The following is a 23,417-nucleotide window of genomic DNA, read 5'->3' as shown; positions in this document are numbered from 1 at the left end:
TGGGTTGCGGGGCGACGGGGTGCGCCTTGGACGAAACCTGAGTTTGGGTTTATAAAAGTCAATACTAATGCTGCTTGGTGCAAGAATACTCTTCGGATGGGTGTGGGATGGGTGTGCCGTGATTTTGCAGGAATGATCCAAGCAGTAGGTGGGTCGGGCACCGGTCTCTGTCATTCTGCTGCGGCGGGAGAAGCTTATGCCATTCGCGAGGCTATTTTGGCTTGCACAAATCTCGGCTTTAACAAAATCATCATTGAATTTGACACAAAGTTGATCATCAAGATGCTCAGGAAGGAATTGCCGGATTTTAGTCTGGATTGTATTCTTGGGGATATTGAGGTTCTAGCATGCAGGTTGACATCGGTTTCGTTCGCCTCTATGTCTAAGGAGAGCAATTCTGCTGCTCACTCAGTTGCTAAGTACGTTTTCAAGCAAAGTCAAGAGTTTATCTGGGACTGTATTGGCCCGGATTTTTTGTTTAACACTCTTGCTAAGGATGTAAACATTTCTATGCGTATTTAATGCACCTCTATCTTGGGAAAAAAAAATTATAATAGTCAAATTACAATTGATAGCTAATGTAGCAATCTGAAGTTTTATATCAAATTTTGTACTTCTCAAACCAAATTGTCAAATATTATTTTCTTATTTAAATTGAGCTTTAAATAGTTGTAATTATTAAAAAAATGTTGAAACAAAATTTATATTGGTTAAAATGTTAGTAAAATAAGGGGCACATCATTAAAATTAATTAAAAATATATTTGACATTGATATCAAATTTGACTCCTAATCACAAAGCGTTCAAATCCAGTCAACAAATAACACTTCAGTTTGTAGACTTTTGATGTCAAATATGTACAATGACATTCCACTTAAGATTTTGACATCTTATTTGGAGATGCTCTCAGAAGCCGTAACTTACAAGAACATCTATGATCATAATGTGAAGTATTTATTTAATAACACAGTGTCATGTATTGATAAAAATAAAATAAAATAAAATACAGTGCCATGTATTAAAATTTTTACCCATATCATTGGTTTATTAAAATAAGACGTCACGGTAGCGGTGCCTATTTCATAAAAGGCTTCTTTCGAATGTGGATCTTTAGCTAATTTAAATAAAAGTGCACAAATTGGCAAGAGACTCTCTATCCGTTCTATATTCTAGTTTTGTGAACAATTGTTCTTTTGACTTTAAAGAGAAGGAGAGAGAATTTAAAATGCTATTAAAATATTTAGAGTGTTAAAATAGATAGTATTGTTAGAAATGTTAAGTTAAATTGTCAAGTGAAAATAATTTTTTGACACTATTCACTAGCCAAACTAACAAGATTTTAAACAATTGTTCTTTGACTTCAATACACTACACTCCAAGTTCAAATCTTCTTCCTCTTATTAGTATAAATTCGTGTAAAATATCACTTGTAATAATAAACATAAAACTACCCAATCTTTATGGAATTTTTAAGTTGTCCACGAAATTGTCAACATATTTAAACTCATACACGAACTCCTTATAACAATGCCATGGTGGTAGATATTCAATGAGTGAGTTTAACTTAATGAAGAAGATATATTAGATAGGGTTTTAAAAAATCAACTTCAATCACGCTCTTTATCCACTTTTTAAAATAGAGATTGTTCTACGTGCTCTTAAATCTAGAGAGAGGAACTCTTAGTGGGTTTCTATAATTAATGCTCATTTTATCAACATTATTTAAAATGAGTGTTCTAAAAAAAAAAACATAGACGCTATGCGGTTGGCCACGTCACAATTAATTTTAAGCCTTTTGAAAATCAAGTGGGTCATATAGGTAGGCTAAGTGACTATTTTTTGTTTTTCTTAAATGTCTTAGGGTCACAACTCTCTCTCTCTCAAACTGAAAAAGAAAACTCATATACTCTCTCTTTACGATTGCTTGTGTCCTGCTCAACCGTAGTCTATTTTGTAACATCTCACATCGCCTAGGAAAGTGGATCTTGTAAGTATTATATGCATATTCTCATCTCTACCTAGCACGAGGCCTTTTGGGAGTTCACTGACTTTGGGTTCCATTGGAATTTCGAAGTTAAGCGAGTTCGGGTGAGAGCATTTCCATGATGGGTGACCCATTGGGAAGTTCTTGTGTGAGTTCCCAGAAACAAAATCATGAAGGCGTGGTCGGGGCCCAAAGCGGACAATATCATTCTACGGCGGAGTCGAGCCCGGGATGTGGTGGGGGCCTGGGCCGAGATGTGATAATTTGATATCAGAGCCAATCCTTGGTTGGAAGTGTGCCGATGAGGCATCGGGCCCCTAAGGAGGGTAGATTGTAACATCCCACATCGCCCAGAGGAGTGGATTCTGTAAGCCTTATATGTATATTTTCATCTTTACCTAGCACGAGGCCTTTTGAGAGCTTACTGGCTTAGGGTTCCATTGGAACTCCGAAGTTAAGCGAGTTTGTACTAGAGCAATCCCATGATAGGTGACCCACTGGGAAGTTTTCGTGTGAGTTCCCAGAAACAAAACTATAAGGGAGTGGTCTGGGCCCAAAGGGGACAATATCGTGCTACGGTGGAGTCGAGTCCAGTATGTGGTGGGGGCCCGGGCTGGGATGTGACATATTTGATATCCATATTTCAATAAATTACAGTGCTTTATAATTTATATTCTTCCATTCCATTTTATGTTTATCAATACAAGTTTAGTTTTTATTTTTTCCTTCAAAAATACGTAGGCACTTATTATATTTTCTATAATATATTTATTTAAAAAAAAAAAAAACCCATTAGGCCTTTAGAGCATCTTAAGGTCATCTCCAACCGAAATGGCTAAATATATATAGTCTCGTCCAGAATTATAGCCATAAAAAAATTATTTTTAAATGAACAATGTTATACTACACTCATATACAATCTCCAACTGAATGAGCTAAATATAGCCCCTCAGTAATTTATTAGTTTTAAGTTTATACTTTAAAATTTATTTGTTATTTTAGTTAAAATACCTTAGATAATTTCAAATCTAGCCATTGAATTTGAATCAATCATTGCAACTAAGGAGATGGGCCCCAAAAACATGGCTAAGAGGAGAGCTACATTTGGCCAAATAATGGTATGTGAACCCCATACAATTATAGCCCAACCATCAGTTGAAGATTGATTTTTGAGCAAATCAGGTCATTTTTTAACTTTTAGACCTTTGGCCCTCTCCACTGCCTGAGTGGAATGCCACGTAATAACCGATATGTCAATCTGTACATTGACATAGAAATTGTTTGCTACTAATTTACATAGGAGAAAATCTGGTGTCTTATTATTTTTTAAATGTTTTGTTGTGTTGGCCCTAACAATGCACCAATCATGAAGATTGATTTGTTTTTAAGAGTGGGTCCTGCAGATATTAATTGAATATAAAAAAATATAGGGGTTTGAGCAAAATGAAATTTGACATTGCCATATAAGTCTTCAAATTTACATTTGACAATTTTTAGGTGTCATAATTGACATGGGAAATGTCAAATACACCAACTAAGACTACAAAACATCGAGGTTTTCTCCAACATAGATGTCATACTTGGCATGGGAGCTGAGTCATTTGACTCCTTAATTTTTAGCTGTCATTTTTGCAATAAACAAAGATGGAGTCAAATGTCTTTTGTTGATGCAAAAAACCGGATGTCTTGGAACAACGTAAATCCGATCGCGAATCTGCAAGAAATGTAAATAACACAAGATATATCGTGGTTCACCCCAATGTTTGGGCTACGTCCACACTGATATTGTATTTATCTAAGAGGTGAGGGAGAGAACCTCTGTAATGTGAGAGGGGATGTGAGGAGGCTTCTGAGGGTGAGAGGGCCTAGGAATTGGCCTCCCTCAATTGTGAGGGTGAGGAGTCTTTTTATAGAATAAGGGCTCCTCACTTATTACGTATTTGCCCCTTCCTTTATTACATAATTACATTTAAGTCCCCCAAGTATTTGTACGAGATCTAAATACGGAGGCCCTAAGTATGGTATAAACAGTAGTCCCCCAAGTTTTCAGTCAAGAGAGTCTTTTGGCTAGAGACTTGAAATTCAGTCCATGTGTGGGCCGAAGTAACTAGTTGTTGTCTTGAACTAATGCTCGATATGAGGCGGTGCTCAATATGAAATGATGCTCAACTAGAAGTAGCACATGCTGCGAGGTTGCTCGGCTCGTGGCTTATGTTGCCTTGGTTGGCTTGGCTTGTGGCGTTGAAGGTGAGGGAGTCCCTTTTATAGAATAAGGGCTCGCTCCTCAATACATGAATGATGGGCTAGAGTTGATGCTCTCTAATGATGGTGAGGGAGTCCCTTTTATAGAATAAAGGCTCCTTCCTCAATACATAAATGATGGGTTAGGAGTGATGCTCACGGCAGGGAAGTTGCTTAGCTGGCGGTGATGCTCTCTAATGAAGGTGAGAGAGTCCCTTTTATAAAATAAGGGCCCGCTTCTCAATACATGAATAATGGGTGCTCTCTAATGAAAGTGAGGGAGTCCCTTTTATAGAATAAGGGCTCGCTCCTCAATACATAAGTGATGAGTTAAGTCCCCCGAGTATTTTTCATGAGGCCCAATATATGGTACATAATGTAGTCCTCCAAGTCTTCGGTCAATAGAGTATGTTGGCTGGAGACTTCAAATTGAATCCATGATAGGCCGAAGTGGCGGTTATTCGGAGATGGTATTTGTATACTCTACACTGAAGCTTTGTAGGTGAAGCTTTTGCAAGTGAAGCTTTGAAGCTAGAGCTTTTGTTAATGAAGCTTTTGAAGCTGGAGCTCTCGTAAATGAAGCTTTTGAAGCTAGAGCTCTGTAAATGAAGCTTTTGAAGCTAGAGCTCTGTAAATGAAGCTTTTTGAAGCTAGAGCTTTTATAAATGAAGCTTTTGAAGCTAGAGCTTTTGTAAATGAAGCTTTTAAAGCTAGAGCTCTGTAAATGAAGCTTTTGAAGCTGGAGCTCTCGTAAATGAAGTTTTTGAAGCTAGAGCTCTTTAAATGAAGCTTTTGAAGCTAAAGCTCTGTAAATGAAGCTTTTGAAGCTGGAGCTCTTGTAAATGAAGCTTTTGAAGCTAGAGCTCTGTAAATGAAGCTTTTTGAAGATAGAGCTTTTGTAAATGAAGCTTTTAAAGCCGATTGACATGAGTGATGCTTATGAATGTTTATGTTGATTGATATGAGTGATGCTCGTGGATGTTGACATGAGTGATGCTCATGAATGTTGACATGGGTGATGCTCATGAATGTTTATGTATGATTGATATAAGTAATGCTCATGAATATTTATGTATGATTGACATGAGTAATTCTCATGTATAATTTGAAGTACTGGGCGTACTTTTGATCACCTGGTTGGCGATAATAGCGGCGGGGTGCCAAATAATTTTTTGTAGTACTGGGTGTACTTTTGGTTGCCTGGTTGGTGCTATTTTGGGCTTATGGGCCTTCGCTCTCCACACAACATTCCAGCCCATTTATTTTGGGCTTTGGGCTTTTTTTTAATTACCCTCTGATGGGGTTTATACAGATGTCTCCGAAAGATAAGAAAACTAAATCACATCATACAAAAATAAGAAAAGCAATTCACATCATTCTGGTGGGGTGTTTATTCCTTGCTTTTGCTTTCTCTTTTCTTTTCTGCTTTGCTTTTGCTTTTGTTTCTCTTTCCCACTGCGTTTCTTTGCTCAAGTAGACATATCTTCTGGGCCTTCAGAAAGTGATTTCACATGGCTACCACCCTGTAAAGAAGATGCTCCTTGAAGCAGGAAAGCAAGAATGGTGAAGCTGGTCAGCTTGGTTATGGATCCAACGGCTGAGAAGCACAAAGATGCTCCTTTATTTGTATCCTGCTTTATCGGGGTGTGTGGTTGCTCTGCTTGTGCGTAGATCGAGCTGACATTCAACATACATTACTGTCATGGCCCAACTCAGACATTGCAAAGCAACCCTTGATTGCATAGTTCTCAGTGTCATTCAGCCACTTGTCGTGATGGCGCTTTGTGCCGAAAAGCAAAATGGCACTACCCCACAAAAAGAAATGGACACCAAGCTTGACAGCAAGTGAATGATCAAAAATCCTGATAACCTCGAAAAAAGCAAACTTTCGCAACTCAGCATCGACCCCTTTATCCGTAAGCCAGCCTTTGAAAATCCCACGATCTAGCAAGTAGGCAATTCTCTTTATGGTTATTTGCCGCTGCTGCTCCATGCTTTTTCTTCGAGTCCAAAACCCAGGTTTGAATTGGGTTATTCTGAACCGGTTTATTGGGTACCAGATTCTTGAACTAATTGCCGAACCAAGAGACGTCAAATTCGAAGAGGTCAAATCACTAACCAATCTGCTCGCCTCTACAACCTCCTGATTCGAAAGCATAGATGTCACATAGCCAGGCATAAGGGCATTCTCAGAAATGTAAGTGTTCTTGACGAGAATCGGAAGCAGCGAGAGAGCCACCATCCCGACGGTGGAGAAAACGATACTGAAGAAGAAACTGTGGTCCCACTCTTGCCCCGACCCGACGCATGAACTCAATAACCTTTCTTCTTCGTCGAGCTTCTTGTTGATGATCCCAACAGTGAAGTAAATGCTATCAGACGGCGGTAAATCGATCCTGATCTCGTCGGTGTCGAACCAGAACAAGAACCTCTGGACCTGAATCCCCTTTAAGTTGATGATCGCCCCGTATGTGAGCTTGCCCGTTATGGTCTTTTCATAGTAGACCAAGTAATTGAACTGAATGTAGCAGGTCTTGGGCAAAATGACGAAATCGGCCGTCGTCAGAGAGCGTGTAGTTGGAGACCGACGACGATAAGAGACAGCAGGGGAGGCCGTATTCGGGTAAAATGTCGAAGACTGTGGGTGCGGAGTTAGAGAGAGATAGAGAGAGACTTGGTAGGACAGAGAGAGAGAAGATGAGGATCGGGATTAGACCCAAATGGGAAGCCATATTCGGGTCGGGTGTTAGAGAAAAAACGTGGGTTTTGATAAAGTTTGGTGCTTTTTCATTTTGATGGGGAGGTGGCCAGGTTTCCATGGTGAAAATGGAAGCGGGGACAATGGAATTTTTGCCGCCGGAGGCACCGAGGGCAATGCGCTCACCAGGCTTAAATAACTGGTTTTCGACGATGACCTAATGAATCTCCTCCCCAAACACCTTGTAGAAACACTCCTTGCAAATCTGCTCTAGGGTTTTGGGTCTCTTAAGGGTGGCCCGTCTCTCATGACAGATGCAGCACTGGCGGCCCCCCGCCTTCTTCTGCTTGCCGTCGGCTGACGACTCCATTGAATGTGACGACACTCGGTCGAAGCTCAGGATCTGCGAACCAATAACGCATGTTCCTAGTTATAGCATTTGTTCGGCTCGCCTCTTCTTCCTTACTTTCAAGACACACGCACAATTTTGGGACATTCGTTTTCTGTGATTGAAATATACAGAGTAGATTGTACCCAAAATAAAAGAAGGTAGACACGGAGTAGGTTTCTTTTTTGTTTCTGGGTTTTTGTGATTTTGCAGATTCAAGGTGGAGGTGAAAAAATGAAAGAGAACCAACACAACTTTTCGTATCGATTCCCACAGATGGCGCCAAATGTTGATGCATAAAACCGGATGTCTTGGAACAACGTAAATCCAACCGTGAATCTGCAAGAAATGTAAATAACACAAGATGTATCGTGGTTCACCCCAATGTTTGGGCTACGTCCACACTGATATTGTATTTATATGAGAGGTGAGGGAGAGAACCTCTGTAATGTGAGAGGGGATGTGAGGAGGCTTCTGAGGGTGAGAGGGGATGTGAGGAGGCTTCTGAGGGTGAGAGGGCCTAGGAATTGGCCTCCCTCAATTGTGAGGGTGAGGAGTCTTTTTATAGAATAAGGGCTCCTCACTTATTACATATTTGCCCCTTCCTTTATTACATAATTACATTTAAGTCCCCAAGTATTTGTACGAGATCCAAATACGGAGGCCCTAAGTATGGTATAAACATCTTTAATTTATTTTTAATGCATGGATCTCATAATTACAACCAAATGTCTTTAATTTATTTTATGCTCACCACCATAAACTATGGTGTATGCTCACCATACACCTAATCAATTGACACGTGTCATTTCATTTAATCTTGGTTAATTTTTTTCAAAATTGAAAAACTAACATTTAATGTGAAAGTTAACTAGAGTTAAGTGAAATGACACATGTTAATTGATTAGGTGTATGGTGAGCATACATCATAGTTTATGGTGGTGAGCAAAAATGCTCCTATTTTTTAATAGTTAATGTAGAGATGAGGCCCAATATATTTAATAAAATAAATATTTGACATCTATAGAAATTAAGAAGATTTTACATCTATATTCAATTGACCACATCTATTATCAAATAAAAATTTAACGTCTCTTTTGAGGATGCTTTTAGACACTAGATCTCAACCCATTGCCCAACTACTGCCCATCAATTTTTAGAACATAATTGTAAACAAATAATAGTTCTTATTAACAATTATCCTTTTAATATGTTGGTACTGTCGTCGTTCTAAGTAAACTAGTGGAACCGATTAGCAATGAAGAAAAAGGACAGGACTACTGGTGAAAAATTATCCAATATTAGACTAGAGAAAGACAGTTGAAAAATGAGAGAGAGAGAGAGAGAGAGAGAGAGAGAGAGAGAGAGAGAGAGAGAGAGGAACGTGATCAGTCAATCTTTGTTTTAACCACTATATCATTTGAAAGATTGTCCAAATGCACAACATGGTTCAGAAGGCAGAGGAGCCCCATCAGTGGAAATCAAATATTAAATGATACATCAAAAGAATGGGGTAGGATTCTCTCCCTTTATTTTTTTTTTCCTCTCATTTTCTTCTTTTCTATTTGAACAGTTACAATTAAGTTACGTAAACATCTTATATCATTTTTTTTTATAAAAAGAGAGACAAAATGGTAAGTGTGAAAAGAGGGGAGGGGAATAGAAGGGGAGAGAAGGGAAGGGTAGGAGGGGAGAGAATCCCACTCCTAAAAGAACATGCAGAAAGGAAGAAACCCAGAATGGTATGTTAAGAAATAAAGGGGACAATATTAAGATTTACATTAAAAAATATTACACAATACCAAAGAGAAATTTATATAAAATTCAATGCAAAATATTCAATGCTTTCAATTCTGGATAGATATTCGGGATTTTAAAGGGAATAACATAAGTGGTAAGTAAATTGTAAAAGTAGGTCAACTCTTATCTTACATGCATGCACCTTCTGTTTGAATTTTGGCTGAGACAGCATTCAATGAAAAACTGACGTACAACATTCAATAAAAAATCCTACCCAATTTGGCCGAGATAGCGTTTAAAAGTTTTTACAAAAAAAGAAAAATGATTACGTAGTGTTTACACGATATGTCTAACATGCATGTACCGTAGTCAAGTCCTGCATTATTATAAAAGCACATATAACCAGTCACCAAGTAATTCATAGTCTCACTCTCCAAAACCAAAAATGGCTGGAGTCCAAGCTTTTGTTTCAACAATTCTCTTTCTTTCACTCATCACATTCTCCACATTCCATCCAACGCATTCAAAACCTAATGGTTTCAGCCTCCGGTTGATCCCTAGAGACTCACCGGAATCGCCTCTATACCCCGGAAACCTCACAGTACATGAACGTATCGAAAGATTGGTCAGGTTCTCGAAAGCCAGGGCGCGCTACGTGGAATTAACTTCCGGTTCAAATTCCACCGCAGACCTCAACCAAATAGAACTTACTTTGCTTCGTGACAACTTCTTCTATATCGTGCAGATTGCGCTTGGAACCCCAAAAGTCCCCCAGCTCCTGCTTCTCGACACTGGTGGTGGCCTAATTTGGACTCAGTGCCAGCCTTGTGTTGCATGTTACCCACAACAAGGTAATCCCATTTTCGATTCAACAACATCGAGCACATACCGAAAGCTTCCGTGCGACCACCCTCTGTGTTCAGGTGCCAATCCCCTTTACCAATGTGCTAACAATGAATGCGTCTACAATATTGGTTATGGTGGTGGCGCAACAACTCGAGGTGTTGCTTCCTTTGAAACATTCACATTTCCGACTGATACAGCCGAAAACGTGATCTTCGGTTGTTCGAAGGAAAACAGAAACATTCAGTTCTCAAAGAGTGGTTACATTTCGGGGGTAATGGGGTTGAGCTTGAGTCCGGATTCACTAGTGACCCAACTCGCTGATAAAACCAAAAAAACTTTCTCATACTGTTTGCTCCCTTTTACTGATGCACTAATAAACCCTGGTTTCGTTAAGTTTGGGGATGAAATACCATTACCAGCTGGAAATGTTTACACAAGTCCGTTTGTAACACCACCTGGACAACATTACTACTACCTAAATCTTTTGGATATAAGTGTTGGGTTGAAACGCCTAGGGTTTCCACCGGGTACCTTTACAATTGGGCAAGGTGGCACCGGTGGTTTCTTCATCGATTCTGGTGCCCTAATCCCTCAACTCAATACAGATGCCAGCGGACGCAATGCCTACAGGGAGGTGATGAGGGCATTTCAACAATGGTATGACGGTTTAAAACTTACAAGGATCGGTAAAGTGCCTGAAGGGCTGGCATTGTGCTACAAATATACGCCGGATTTCAATCAATTCGCCACATTAACGTACCATTTGCAAGATGCTAATTACGTCGTTGATGGGAAATATGCTCATGTCTTTAACAAAGATGCGGGGTACTTTTGCGTAGCAATGATGCCTGGAAATGGGAAGTCTATGCTTGGAGCATGGCATCAGCAGAATATGAGGGTCACCTACAATGGCAACATCAATTCACTTCAATTTTCGGTCGAGACTTGTCCTAGTTAATCCCCATCCTTAAACTTGCTTTTTCTTTCCTTTTTGTTAGTTTATCTTTGAGATTCTTGGTGCTGGTTTTTTCTTAATAATATGCAACAAGTTTATGGAACTGAGTTTTTGTTGTTCATTCTAACGTGAAACATCCTATCCTTATGTACACACCCCAGTTGTTTGGACCATAGTTGCATAATCTTGCAGCCAAGTTGCTCATAATTTTCACCGTTTACTTCCCGGACAACTCAGTTGTCCCGGACTATTTGAGGAAAATTGATCTTTGCATACAAGAAGGGGAAAGATAAGAGGGGAGGGATCGTTTGGTAAGCAAACAAAACGGGACGGAACGGAATGGGACGAGACAGGACGAGACGGAATGGAGAGGGAGCAAAGATGCCCTCAGATGGAAATAAGGAGGAAGAAGAAGGAGACAGAGAGGTTATAATTTTGTGTTCCACGGATGTAGAACAAGTTGTTCCAGGGGGTGAGGCGGAACGAAAATTCACCCAAAATTCATCCCATGGAACAGCGCGTTCCACCTATTTTAGACGCACCAGACATGGAACGGAACACCTCATTTCACTCCGTTCTGTCCCGTCCCACGTACCAAACGGTACCTAACTGCAAAAGGCAAGCCTGCATTTCACTCTAATTAATTTGAATGCCTGGTTAATATGGGCCTAAAAAATAAAGTAATGAGTCTGATTTTGCTCACCTCCTAACTCAATTTATTTAGAATCTTGCCGTGTGTATAAAAAGCTAACTATGGTTACTGTGGTTTAATTTAATTAGTTCTTGTGGAAAAGAAAATTTATTTAATAATTAAGAAAATAAACTTACCTTTTAATCTTTCTTAATATAGCATAATTGGTTGATAATTTAATTGTCCAATATTCCTTACAAATCTCCTGCATCTTACGTTCGAAAAGAAGGATCCGGCTTCTCTGCCCTCCCACTTCCCATACACTCTTATCCCCTCCTATTTTGTACAGTCACGGTTAAGCCACATAAACATTTTATATGGATTTTTTTATAGATATAATAAGATAAAAAGCAATAGTAATATAAAATGTTGACGTGGCTTAACCGTGACCGCACAAATAGAAGGGAATGAGAGTGTATGGGAAGTGGGAGGACAGAGAAGCCAGGTCCTTCAAAAACCTTGCAGTTCATATCATGACTTTAATTACATTCATCTTACACAATTTAGAACTAGACTAGCTCTAATTCCAACATTAAAGTATTGGAAAAACTCATTTAAGCAAAATAATAATAATAATAATCCACTTTGAACTTTGTTAGGGCTAGTTTGGTATTACTGTTCTTTTGAAAAAAAAAAAAAAAAAAAAAAAACTGTTTGTGATGTGCTTTGATAATAAATAGCTGTAAAATAAAGTTGTTAAGTGTATAGTAAATTTTTTTTTTTGTAAAAGTGCTTTTAATAAAATGAAAAAAAAAAACAATGTCTGAGTGTCACATCCCGGGCCTGCTCCACCACCGTAGCATGATATTGTCCACTTTGGGCCCCTACTACACCCTTACGATTTTGTTTCTAGGAACTCAGACGAGAACTTCCCAGTGGGTCACCCATCATGGGAGTGCTCTGACCCTCTTCTTGCTTAACTTCGAAGTTCCTACGGAACCCGAAGCTAGTGAGCTCCCAAAAGGCCTTGTGCTAGGTAGGGATGAGAATATACATTTAAGGATGACTCCCCTGGGCAATGTGGGATGTTACACTGAGTATATTGTAAATTTTTATATAAATTACTTTGAATATGTTAAATGACTAAAAATGATATATTACTTAATGGGCCAAATTCTTTTCATGATCCCTGTGGTGACACGTCACTTTCAATGTGACCCTCGTGGTAAAAAAAGCTTTTAACTAAACCCTTGTGGTGGGCCTTATTAGCAATTGAGGTCCAAATCCAAATTTCCATTAGTCTTATGTTAAATAAACTCACGTGACTATCACATGAAGGGTCAAATTCGTCATTTCAATCCAAATTACATCTTATTTAATGGATATCTAGTATAATTTAGGGTTTAACTGGAATTAGATTTTACAGAAGGAAAAAAAAGCTTGAACGCGAAGACTGAAACTAAACCTGTACAACCACATCAATGGTTAGGAGAAGAGGTGAAGGTGAAGTCATGTCTAATTTCTTAGGTATGATTTAATTTCGTTTGGAAATCATAATACTTCTAATATACCATTGTTTTTTTTAATGCCAACACGTCTTTGATCATGAGTTAGAGTCTTAATCTTACTTGAATTTTCATTCTTGTATCAATTTGTACCAGTTTGAATGCATAAATGCCTTTCTGTTTTGTCTTTAATTGGTAATGTGGTTTTATGCAGGCCCTAGTCGGCCAGTACACAACCTTTCAATTTTTTTTCTTAATCTTCTTTGAATTTTATTTCTTTAACTTTTTTACTCTCTTAAAGTTCATATGCGGAGGAAAGACCTGAAGATTGAATTTTCTGCAATGCCTTTCACCCATTGTCTTTAATTCTACAAAGCCTTTCACCCGTCTGAATACATACATAATGCATTTCACCTATTGTCTTTAACTCTTTAAGTTATTCTTGTGCATATGTGATTTTTCTACATTATATAGGTTGAGATACATGTGCTATCAAATTGGGGTGATGGTTAGTGACGGTGCAGAAGACCCACTAGTGGCTATGGCAGTGGTTGGGAGCCTGAGATGAGATACGAGAACTTATGGATTTTTTTTTATCTTTACAACTTTCTTTTATTTGTAATTTTATTTTAATTCAATCGTGTTTTTGTCTTTTTATTTTCCAAAATAAATAAACTTAATTTTGACTGATCCACATGTGATAGTCACATGATTTTATTTAATGAAAGACTAATGGAACTTTAGATTTGGACCTCAATTGCTAACCGGGTTCACCATGGGAGTTTAATTAATAGTTTTTTCATCACAAAGGGTCACATTGAAAGTGGCGTGCCACCACAAGGACCACAAAAAAAAATTTGGCCTACTTAATGTGATATAATAATTGTTAAAGACAATAATGTAGAGGCAAATATTGTAATTTTGTAAAACATACGAGGGTATACTTGTCATTTGAAAAGTTCATTAAATGAGCGTTGATTATTATGCTTTAAAAAGAAAAACAAACACTTTTATAGAAGCATGATAAACACTGCTTCTACTTTTCTACTTTCATTGATAACAATTTTTTTTTAATTTTTTTTTTTTTTTTACCGAACACATTTAATGTTCCAAATTTTTGAATAAGCTATTTTTTTTTAAAGCACCACAACCCCAAACCAACCCTTACTTTCTGCTTATTTAAAATTGTATAGGTACAAATAACTAAGCAAAATTTTGGAAGTCATTAGGGTTTTTATCACAAGAAGTCTTTGAAATTGACGCAAACCATCAAGATGGTTCGGCCTGAAAATGAAAATCAATCAATGTAATCCCTGAAAATGGTTGTTGCAAATCAATGTGGAACCCACCTCAACCGCTTCCCTTCAACCCAACCTCTGATCGACACCAAGCCAACAAACACCAGTCCCCCATCACAACCTCCGATCCCAATTTTGAGACAACGAGACAACCTAAGAACGAAGAATATTTTAGACAAGCATGGATGATGTTCTCGGCTCGGTCATTGCATATGATCTCCTCTGCTCCAAGCTTGCCCATGGCTCTCTCTCTCTCCTTGCACGAATTGAGTCTTCCTCATCGTGAAAATAATAGCTTTAATTGTTTTTGTTCAACTGCTTTTACTTTTTTATTTAATCATTTTGAACTTAGTTTTAAATTATTTTAAATTAGGTTTTTATAAAGTTTTTAATAACTTATCCATGTGGCAATATTTGTGGGGTCTACATATGTGCCAAATCAACATACTAACAGAAATTTTGATGGAATTCCAACGGAAGGAACACATTGATTTCCAACACTCATATTTAAGGACTACACTAATTGATTTTCATTTTCAGGGACCATCTTGATGATATAGGTCAATTTCAGGGACTACTTGTGATAAAAACCTAAATCATTATGATTGTTTTTGTACGTAGTTATGTAATTTTATTAAGTATTGTTCTTAGGCTAATGTTTTGTATGCTCTCGTGGATCCATGTTGTAATTTAATTTTTCTTTTCTCAAAATAAAGTAAAAAATATTTGGAATCCTGAATCAAATGATTCAAATCGCATTAGAAAAAGAAAAAAAAAAGAAAAGAGAGGACCAACTATGTTTGGACGAGAGACTCTTAACATATTAAGGAAGTATGAAGCTTTAGACTCAATTGTTAAAAATGCATTAAAAACGCCAATGTATTACTCAAACACTACAAAGTTACTAATTATATACACTAGGCATGCACTACAACGACACTAGTCAATCGAAAGGTCTCTCAAATGCATTGCATCTAACCATTTTCACGTCTCCCTTTCTAATCTTTATAGTGCATTCCCAAAAAGTTTAGTCAAGTTTCAAGAAACTTTGAAGCCCTTTATCCAAACATAGTATATATAAATGCAGCAAGCCAAACGTAGGCAATTTAGATCGGTGACGTGGAGACTAGAGCATTTGCATATGTATCCTACTACTGAATGACACGTTTAGAGATTAAGGAATCGTGGAACATAGAAGTAAGAGAAGTAGGGAAGGAGAATCGGATGAATAACTCCCCTACTTAATCTCGTTCTTGGATTTCAAAGTGTTTGATCACTAATTTTGAGGTGAGACCCACGTACAATTTGGTTCCTAGTTAGCTTATGTGTCAATAAGCATAGAATAATTAGAAATTGAAATGATTTTCTTTCTTTGCATTTCAGGTAAATAAACATGTCATTATAGTCCGCAAATGAAAATACGTAAATTGTCTACTTCAATGTGTTAGAAAAGGGCAAAGATGCTGGTAACTTCAGTTATTTTCAGGAATGTCTCTACAGGAATCATAGAGCAAAACAGACGAACCCTAAATTATATTGGGAAATGGAAATGGTTCAAATGAAGAAGGTTTGAGGTCCTAGACTGAAATCAGTGTGTTTTTTCAGTACATCGATTACACTAGGGGAGAAGAAGTTCGACTAAGCCACACAATGGACAATTTAATTTGGTATCGAATTCACCATCCACAAGATTCGAACCTAACACCCTTCACTTACAAATAAAGAAGAATACCATCGGACCGTAGCAGAGTGACAATTAGAATCAGTTAGTAATCACGAGAGTCGTCAAACTATTTATAAGCTTACATAAAGACCCTTAACTTCTGATGTTGGACAATACCTATATTACCACATGCTCCCACACATGGCGACACATCAAGGGACTGTTTTTGCGAAGGAAAAGACAAACAATAACAATTTATCTAGGGTTTTGTAATAGCAAATCCATCAGAAATATTCAGATCACAATAGAACTGTATTTTCTCATTGAAATATTCAAGTTACATTATACAGCAAAACCAAAGAAACTTGGAACATCACAAAAAACTGGTTTAAGTCCTTTGAGAAATTTGTAACAGCAGGCTTCCCTTCAAAGGAAACACCGAAAGCGGCTGGTCTTCCTTTGGTTGCCGGAAGCCTATTTGGCATGCGCCAACCAAAAAACATACTGCTTTTCTAAGCTTTCTCTATAACTGTGGCTAAATAAACACGTTAAGGAAATAATAGAACTTTTATTTCCCATGGTCCTTTTACTTTTACGAAGACGGTTCTTTGGTTTGCTCATTCAAGGCAGCAGCATTAAAGCTTCAAGTGCTTGATGGCGGTTTGAACATCCTTATCCCCTCTGCCACTGCAGTTAAGCACGACTTTGGCCCCGTCGGGGAGAGTAGGGCACAACTTCTCCAAGTACGCCAGCGCATGAGATGTCTCCAGAGCTGGAATTATCCCCTCCAGTCTTGATAATCGTTTAAAGGCTGCATGGACGAAGAAAAAAAATTATTCTGCACAAAGGGGAAAAGAAATCCATTTGAACCAAGACAATCGAAAAAGCCCGAGACTTCCTTCTACTAGAAATATAGTTAAAATATGAAGAATAAGGGATAATGAGTGAATGGTAGAAGCATTATAGGATTATGTCATGGTGTAACCAAGGACTATGCGTTAAGCTTTAAACGGAAGGCAAAGATAAGTATGGTCAAAGGACTTATGACCACAAGCATCACAAGGACACTGCTACTGTGAAACAATGGCAAACATCAAAGCTTATTTGAGGTCTCCACTTCTTTGCAGTGTCAATACATTAAACTTGGAATGGCAACGAAGGATGAAACACATCAATGCTTGATATGTAAAACATATATTCATCTATAAATAACAACAACATCCATAACAGGAATACTTCCCCACACTGAACAGCCAATTAAGAACAGTCAAATGATGACATAAATCCAAGGTATACCTTCTAAGGCTTCTTCATCACTAATGCTATAGTATTCAGCACGTCCCATGTCTTTCAGAAAACTGTGCTCTGGACCAACTCCAGGGTAATCCAGGCTAAATGCCACACAAAAACCATACGATTAATAAATTACAAGTCGTACAAAAATTGATAGACAAAAAATCCAATTAATTGTCATACCCTGCACTTATAGAATGAGGCTCAATAATCTGTCCATCATCATCCTGTAACAGGTAACTCATAGCTCCATGCAAGACCCCGACTTCCCCTTTGGTCAAAGTTGCAGCATGCTTCCCACTGTCCAATCCAAAGCCTGCAGCCTCCACCCCAATCAGCCGGACATCTTTATCGTCAACAAACTCATGGAAGAGTCCCATGGCATTTGAACCTCCACCAACACAAGCTACCAACACATCTGGTTTCCCTCCCCACTTTTCCAGCGCTTGTTTTCTTGTTTCTCTACCAATCACCTTGTGGAAATCCCGAACCATCATAGGGTATGGATGTGGACCAGCAACAGAGCCCAAAATATAGTGAGTTGTCTCTACATTAGTCACCCAGTCCCTTATCGCTTCTGAAGTAGCATCCTTCAATGTGGCTGTCCCAGAATGGACTGGTCTAACCTGTATTTCAAAACAGGAAAAGAAATTTCAGTTCAAAGGATTAATAACACAAATACATCTGGCTTATGTAAAGATTTACAGTTTAAACCTTTTCGCAAAATGTTCAGATTCTCAAGAAAACGAATAAACAAATTTCAAAGAACCAGTCATCAGTGTTAAATTCAGTTATTTGTGTTATAAAATGAATATACATTTTTCTGTATACAAAGAAGATGCAATTTGTATGATGTTCATGTTCTGATCAGCAACCCTATCTTGCTAAATCATGCCAGACAAGATATTATGTGTGATAAATTTCATAACTTGTAAATATGAGAGCTTTAAGGTAAAATATATATTAACTACAAACACTACATATTAATAGTATGGAACATTCCACTGAAAGATCGAGAAACATATGCACAATCTGTTGCTGTCGGTCCATTCCAGTTTTGTAGAACATTCAATGTTCGGCTTATAAATGTAGGCTAAATTAAATAATTGAAATTGCATTGCTTAAAAGAAGTTGCAGAATCATGACAAACCTCAGCCCCCAGAAGCCGCATTCTGAAAACATTGAGGGATTGCCTTTCCATATCTTGGGCACCCATGTAGATGATACACTGCAATCCAAACCGAGCACAAACTGTGGCAGTGGCAACACCGTGTTGTCCCGCTCCAGTCTCAGCAATAATACGTTTCTTGCCCAATTTCTTGGCAAGCAATGCCTGGGCAACGGCATTGTTGATCTTATGAGCCCCAGTATGGTTAAGATCTTCCCTCTTTAGGTAAACCTGAGGCCCTTCGCCATTAGGGCGTTTGTAGTGCTCAGTCAGCCGCTCCGCAAAGTAGAGTGGAGTCTCCCTGCCAACATAGTCCTTCAAAATTCCATTCAATTCATTCTGCAATATCACACATTCTTCGTCAGTAAAAATACTGTATAATTCCCAAAGCATAAATATATCTTCATCCCAATTTTAATACAATATATCGGATTGAACAAAAAAATGTGAAACATTAGAAAATCATCAATCACAACAATCTTTGTTAATTAGTCCTAAATTGTTCCTACAGACGCCACACGACAACAAAAATCGCAGACATTTGAATAAAACAAACCGTAAACAGAATAACAACTGCTACAAATTGAAATTCTCTAACAAATTGGATGCAACATTGCAATGAGAATTTCCAAATCCCAAAAGTTGAACAGAGCCAGGAACTCCACAATCGAGTTTCTCCATCCACAATGCCTTTCCGGTTCGATTCATTCTCGAAAAACATTGCGGAAACTTGATTCAAATAGCTCTATTTCATTCATTCCTCTCACAATTTTTTCTCTCGAAAACATTTCCAATGCGAACAAGCGCTTAAATTTACTTCTACAACTATAACTTACAGAATCGAATTTCGAACTAATTCATACATAATTCTCAAAAAAAAAAATAATAATAATAATAATCACATTCCCTTAAAAAACAGAAAAGAAAAACAGGAATGGAAGAAGCAAACTTGACAGGACCTGAAAGCCTTCGTCATTAGCGAGAGCGTGAAACGCGGCCTCGAGCTCGGTGAGCGCGTGCATTAAGGTCTCGGGGACGTATTTCCCGCCATACTTTCCGAACCGGCCGAACGAATCGGGGCGAGGCAGAACCGGGAAGGCGCCGTTGTCCTTCTTCTCGTCCATCTGAATAGCGGCAGAATCCCGGGTGAGAGTGCAGGAGATGGAAGTAGGGGCAGCGGTGGCGCGGGAGGTAAATTTGTAGAACTTGAAGGGTAGTTGGGTGGAGGAGGAGTAGGGTTTTGCGAGCGGCGGGGCGATTAGGCAGTGGGTTTTGCAAGTAGTGGAGGCGCTACCGGAGGCTGCTGCTGCCATTTATGAGGTTTCGGAAGTGACGCCCACACAATTGAGAGAGAGAGAAACTTGGTTTTTTTTTAATATTGGGAGTACAGTTTTGAGAGAGACGTCCGAGTCTGTTAGTACGATTGTTATAACCGCTCGGACAAAGGTAAAAACGAATCTGCAGATTCTCTGCCGAAAGTTCTGCAAGGATATCAAAAATTTTGCAAAAATGCTCTGTTTACTATTTATTTGTATTAGGCGTGTAATATTCACACTATTTTTTACTCCACACAAAATCTTTTAATTTTATTCGTCAAATTAAATGAATTGAAGAAAATCAAAAGACAAAATCAATAAAAGGTGTATGAGAAGTAAAATGAGTGTGTAGATATCACACTACTATTATTTGTACTCTCTCTATTAAAGACAAGACTTACACATGTTGATGTTGATGTTGATGGGTTCTACTTTTATTGGAGTGATAGTAAAAATTATGATACAAATAGCTAAGACAGTAAATGTAGCACTTCAATGAAATTGAATGAATTCCAAAAAATTCACCTCTTTTTTCATATATTTTTTTTCTTCTGAGTTTTCAAATATTTCAATGAAAATATCAAACACGTCGAAGATATTTCAAACACTGAGTATATCGTTAGATAGAGGTTTTTAGCATTTAATTCCCCCAACCCCAAATGATAAAGATGCTAAGATTTACTAAAACGTGTGTCATTTACATTGGATGTGTTATGTATTCACATCGCTAGACCAAACAAAATAAAATTTACATTCACCTTGTGTAACACCCGCCACATAAATATGACACCCGTTGAACATACAATAATTGTCATTCATGAAATTTGAACTTGAAAACAAGCATTAGACAATTAATATCATAATTTTTACGTTTGTTATTTTGAAAAATTTCAGTAAAAAAGTAATAGTTTTTGGTAGTTGTGGTGCTGAATGTTGTAGTCATATTTAAAATATAAATGTGATTGTGTAAATCCTAGTGTATCTAGGGATATCTTTGAATATTCCCTTTAGTAGTTAATATCCTATTAGAGTTGTAATCCTAAAAAGGTAGGGATCTAAATTATCCTACTACTATAAATAAAGGCACAAAGCGGTGATACAACACACACACCTCACAATTAAATCTCTCTCTTATCTCTCTTATTGCCGCCAACCTCCCCCTTTCTATTCCCCTAGAATAATTCAGTTAAATAAGCCTACAACACGTTATCAGCACGTTCTTACCCGAAGCTAAGGAACCGAATGATCATAGGAGGAGGCTCTCTTCTACAAAATTCAAAAGCTTTTATTTGTTTTCTGCCAATCAGGTACGCTTAAAATAAAGAAAGATATTTTAAACGTCCATGAAGCATGAAAACATTCCCTATGATACATGAACTCCCTATATTTATATTTTCCTTCATATATATATATATATATATATATATATATATATATATATTGTATATGTTTCATATATTTGTTAATATATATATATATATATATATATATATATATATATATATATATATATATATATATGTTTCATGCATTACACAATTATATTGCCATGTGACATTTGTGAGTCAAAGCATATAAATAAATTAGAAGCAATTTAAGGTTTTTCAAACCCTAGAAAAGTAAAAAAAAAAAATATATATATATATCAAAATTGGGAACCGTGCGGCACGGTCGCCGCACCACCTTGACACCTCCACCGCTTGCCTGAAGCCCAGTCGTGTGGAGCATATCATGGAACGGTGTCGTTTTGACACCTTTGACCACACGACAACAGCCATTTGGGCTTTGCTGTACTAACCCAGACACGCCAGGCCTTCGGCTTGGTAGGCTTACAACGGCCTGAAGTCTCCTAGCCCAAACCAAGAAGTCTGCAGCCTTCTTGGCCCTTGTCTTGCGCATCCCTGGCCCAACTCTAGCAACCTTTGCTGCTATGCTTCTTCTTGTCCCATGATTTTGCATGCCTGTAGCAGTCAATAGCTAGCTGGGTTTTGTCCCAGCCCTCAACCCACTAGCCAGCAGCCTTGTGTTGTTAGGCTTGACCTGTCCCAACCCAAAAACCTGAAACCTAGCTTCAGCTGGGCTTCCCCACACCCATTTGTGCCTAGTTTTTTGCCTAAAAGCCAGCAGCTTCTGTTGCTAGGCTCCCTAGACCACATGGCCCAAAGGCTTGCAACCCTCCCGTGATCCAATCAGCCTACAGTCGAATTGCAGGGTCCACCCCCGTGTTATTTTTTCAACCCAATGCCAAAATTTGGCATCCCCACGTTATAAATCATGCCTACAATATTTTTTTGGGGCACTTTGGTTTACCCTAATTAATTCTAATTTCATTATCACTTGGTTTATCACCAACTGAAGCTAATATGACCTGTTTGTCATTATTTTTCTTTCACGATCGACCTCGATTGGTCCCGATCTATTGAATTAATTAAAAATGACATGCAGTCCATTAATTTGATAGTTAATCCAAATTAGTGACCTAATGATCACTTTTGGACATTAACGATTCAATAATTTATTTTATATACTTTGAACCGTTAACATCCTTTCGTAGTCCATAAGCTGTCACATTTGAGTTCCCGAAACAACTTAAATCCACTACATTTAAATCAGCATATTGCATTTTGTGTTCTTGCAGGAACATCTACTTTATGAACTAATCGTTCATAAAACTAAATTGAACCTGTAGTTTCATATTTAGTGCCTTTGAAACCTAAAGTTTTCATTCAAAACTTACCACATGAAACTTGTAGCTTTCATGCTTAAATTAAAACAATACATGTCTATAGAAGCCGAATGTTCTACGACGTATGTCTATGGATTACCATATTACTAACTACGTTTTGTTGTACCCTCCATTTTAGGGACATGTCAAACTTAAACAAGCTCGATTTCACTGCTCTGGAAGTCTCTAAAAGAAACTACCTGAAGTGGGTTCAAGACGTGAAGCTCCATCTTACTGCAAAGGGTATTAAAGCCACCATCGAGGCACCTACCGACGACAAACCCATCGATGAAGCTCAGAAAGCTACTGTAACGATCTTCATTCGAAGACACATCCATGATGCACTGCAGACCGAGTACCTCGCTCAGGAGGACCTACACACTTTCTGGCTTGCTTTAGCTGACCGTTTCGATCACCAGAAAGACATCTACTTGCATAAAGCAAGACACGACTGGCATCATCTATGCTTCCAAGACTTTAAGTTCGTGAATGAATATAACTCTGAAGTTTGTAGAATCTGATCACTGTTTAAGTTTTGTAAAGTGGACTTAATCGAATCAGATTCCTGGAGAAGACCTATTTGACCTTCCATGCCACCAATATTGTCCTGCAGCAACAATATAGGGCACATAAGTTCACCAAATTTTCAGATTTGATCTTTGTTTTACTTCTTACTAAAAAAACAAAACCAGCTTTTGATGAAGAATCATCAAGCTCGACCTACTGGCTCAAAAGCCATGACTGAAGCGCATGTGACCAATTCTAGCAACCATAAACGATACAAAAATTGTTATGGTCGTGGTAATGGACGGCAAGCCCTACCAAGGGCCCAAGGTCAACAGAGTCAAGGCTCATCCAAGGGAGAAAATTTGACCCAAAAGCGTCAACCCCTTGCCCTTAAGACCCCAAACTTCAAAAACAAGGGAAAAACTACCATTCAATCGTCTTTCACTAAAATGGACATGT

The 23,417-nt window shown here is 38.1% G+C and overlaps 2 protein-coding genes across 2 annotated transcripts; one reads left to right on the top strand and one right to left on the bottom strand.

The window, feature by feature from the left end:
- Positions 1-9,496: 9,496 nt before the first annotated feature.
- On the top strand, positions 9,497-10,855 carry LOC126590391 (aspartic proteinase nepenthesin-2-like). The gene has a single exon (XM_050255859.1). It carries the CDS (start codon positions 9,497-9,499, stop codon positions 10,853-10,855), a length of 1,359 nt encoding a protein of 452 aa, XP_050111816.1.
- A 5,385-nt stretch (positions 10,856-16,240) lies between these two features.
- Positions 16,241-19,818, bottom strand: LOC126589517 (tryptophan synthase beta chain 1-like). The gene is made up of 5 exons (XM_050254833.1): positions 19,370-19,818; positions 18,393-18,749; positions 17,426-17,868; positions 17,246-17,340; positions 16,241-16,760 (listed from the first exon to the last, which is right to left on the bottom strand). The coding sequence occupies exons 1-5, from the start codon at positions 19,721-19,723 to the stop codon at positions 16,585-16,587; spliced, it is 1,425 nt and encodes a 474-aa protein (XP_050110790.1). The 5' UTR covers positions 19,724-19,818; the 3' UTR covers positions 16,241-16,584.
- Positions 19,819-23,417: the final 3,599 nt, after the last annotated feature.

This window comes from Malus sylvestris, chromosome 11 (genome assembly GCF_916048215.2).
Source record: "Malus sylvestris chromosome 11, drMalSylv7.2, whole genome shotgun sequence".
Taxonomy (NCBI): domain Eukaryota; kingdom Viridiplantae; phylum Streptophyta; class Magnoliopsida; order Rosales; family Rosaceae; genus Malus; species Malus sylvestris.
Note: the sequence above shows the minus strand (reverse complement) of the source record. Positions and strands in the feature narration are given on the sequence as shown.

Bases quoted from the DNA above. Each gene is read 5' to 3' on its own strand.
- LOC126590391 (XM_050255859.1), top strand. From the start codon at position 9,497: ATGGCTGGAGTCCAAGCTTTTGTTTCAACAATTCTCTTTCTTTCACTC.
- LOC126589517 (XM_050254833.1), bottom strand. From the start codon at position 19,723: ATGGCAGCAGCAGCCTCCGGTAGCGCCTCCACTACTTGCAAAACCCAC. The intron at 18,750-19,369 runs GTCCTGTCAAGT...GTGATATTGCAG, and splicing joins CTAATGACGAAGGCTTTCAG to AATGAATTGAATGGAATTTT. The intron at 17,869-18,392 runs GTTTGTCATGAT...TTTGAAATACAG, and splicing joins TGCGGCTTCTGGGGGCTGAG to GTTAGACCAGTCCATTCTGG.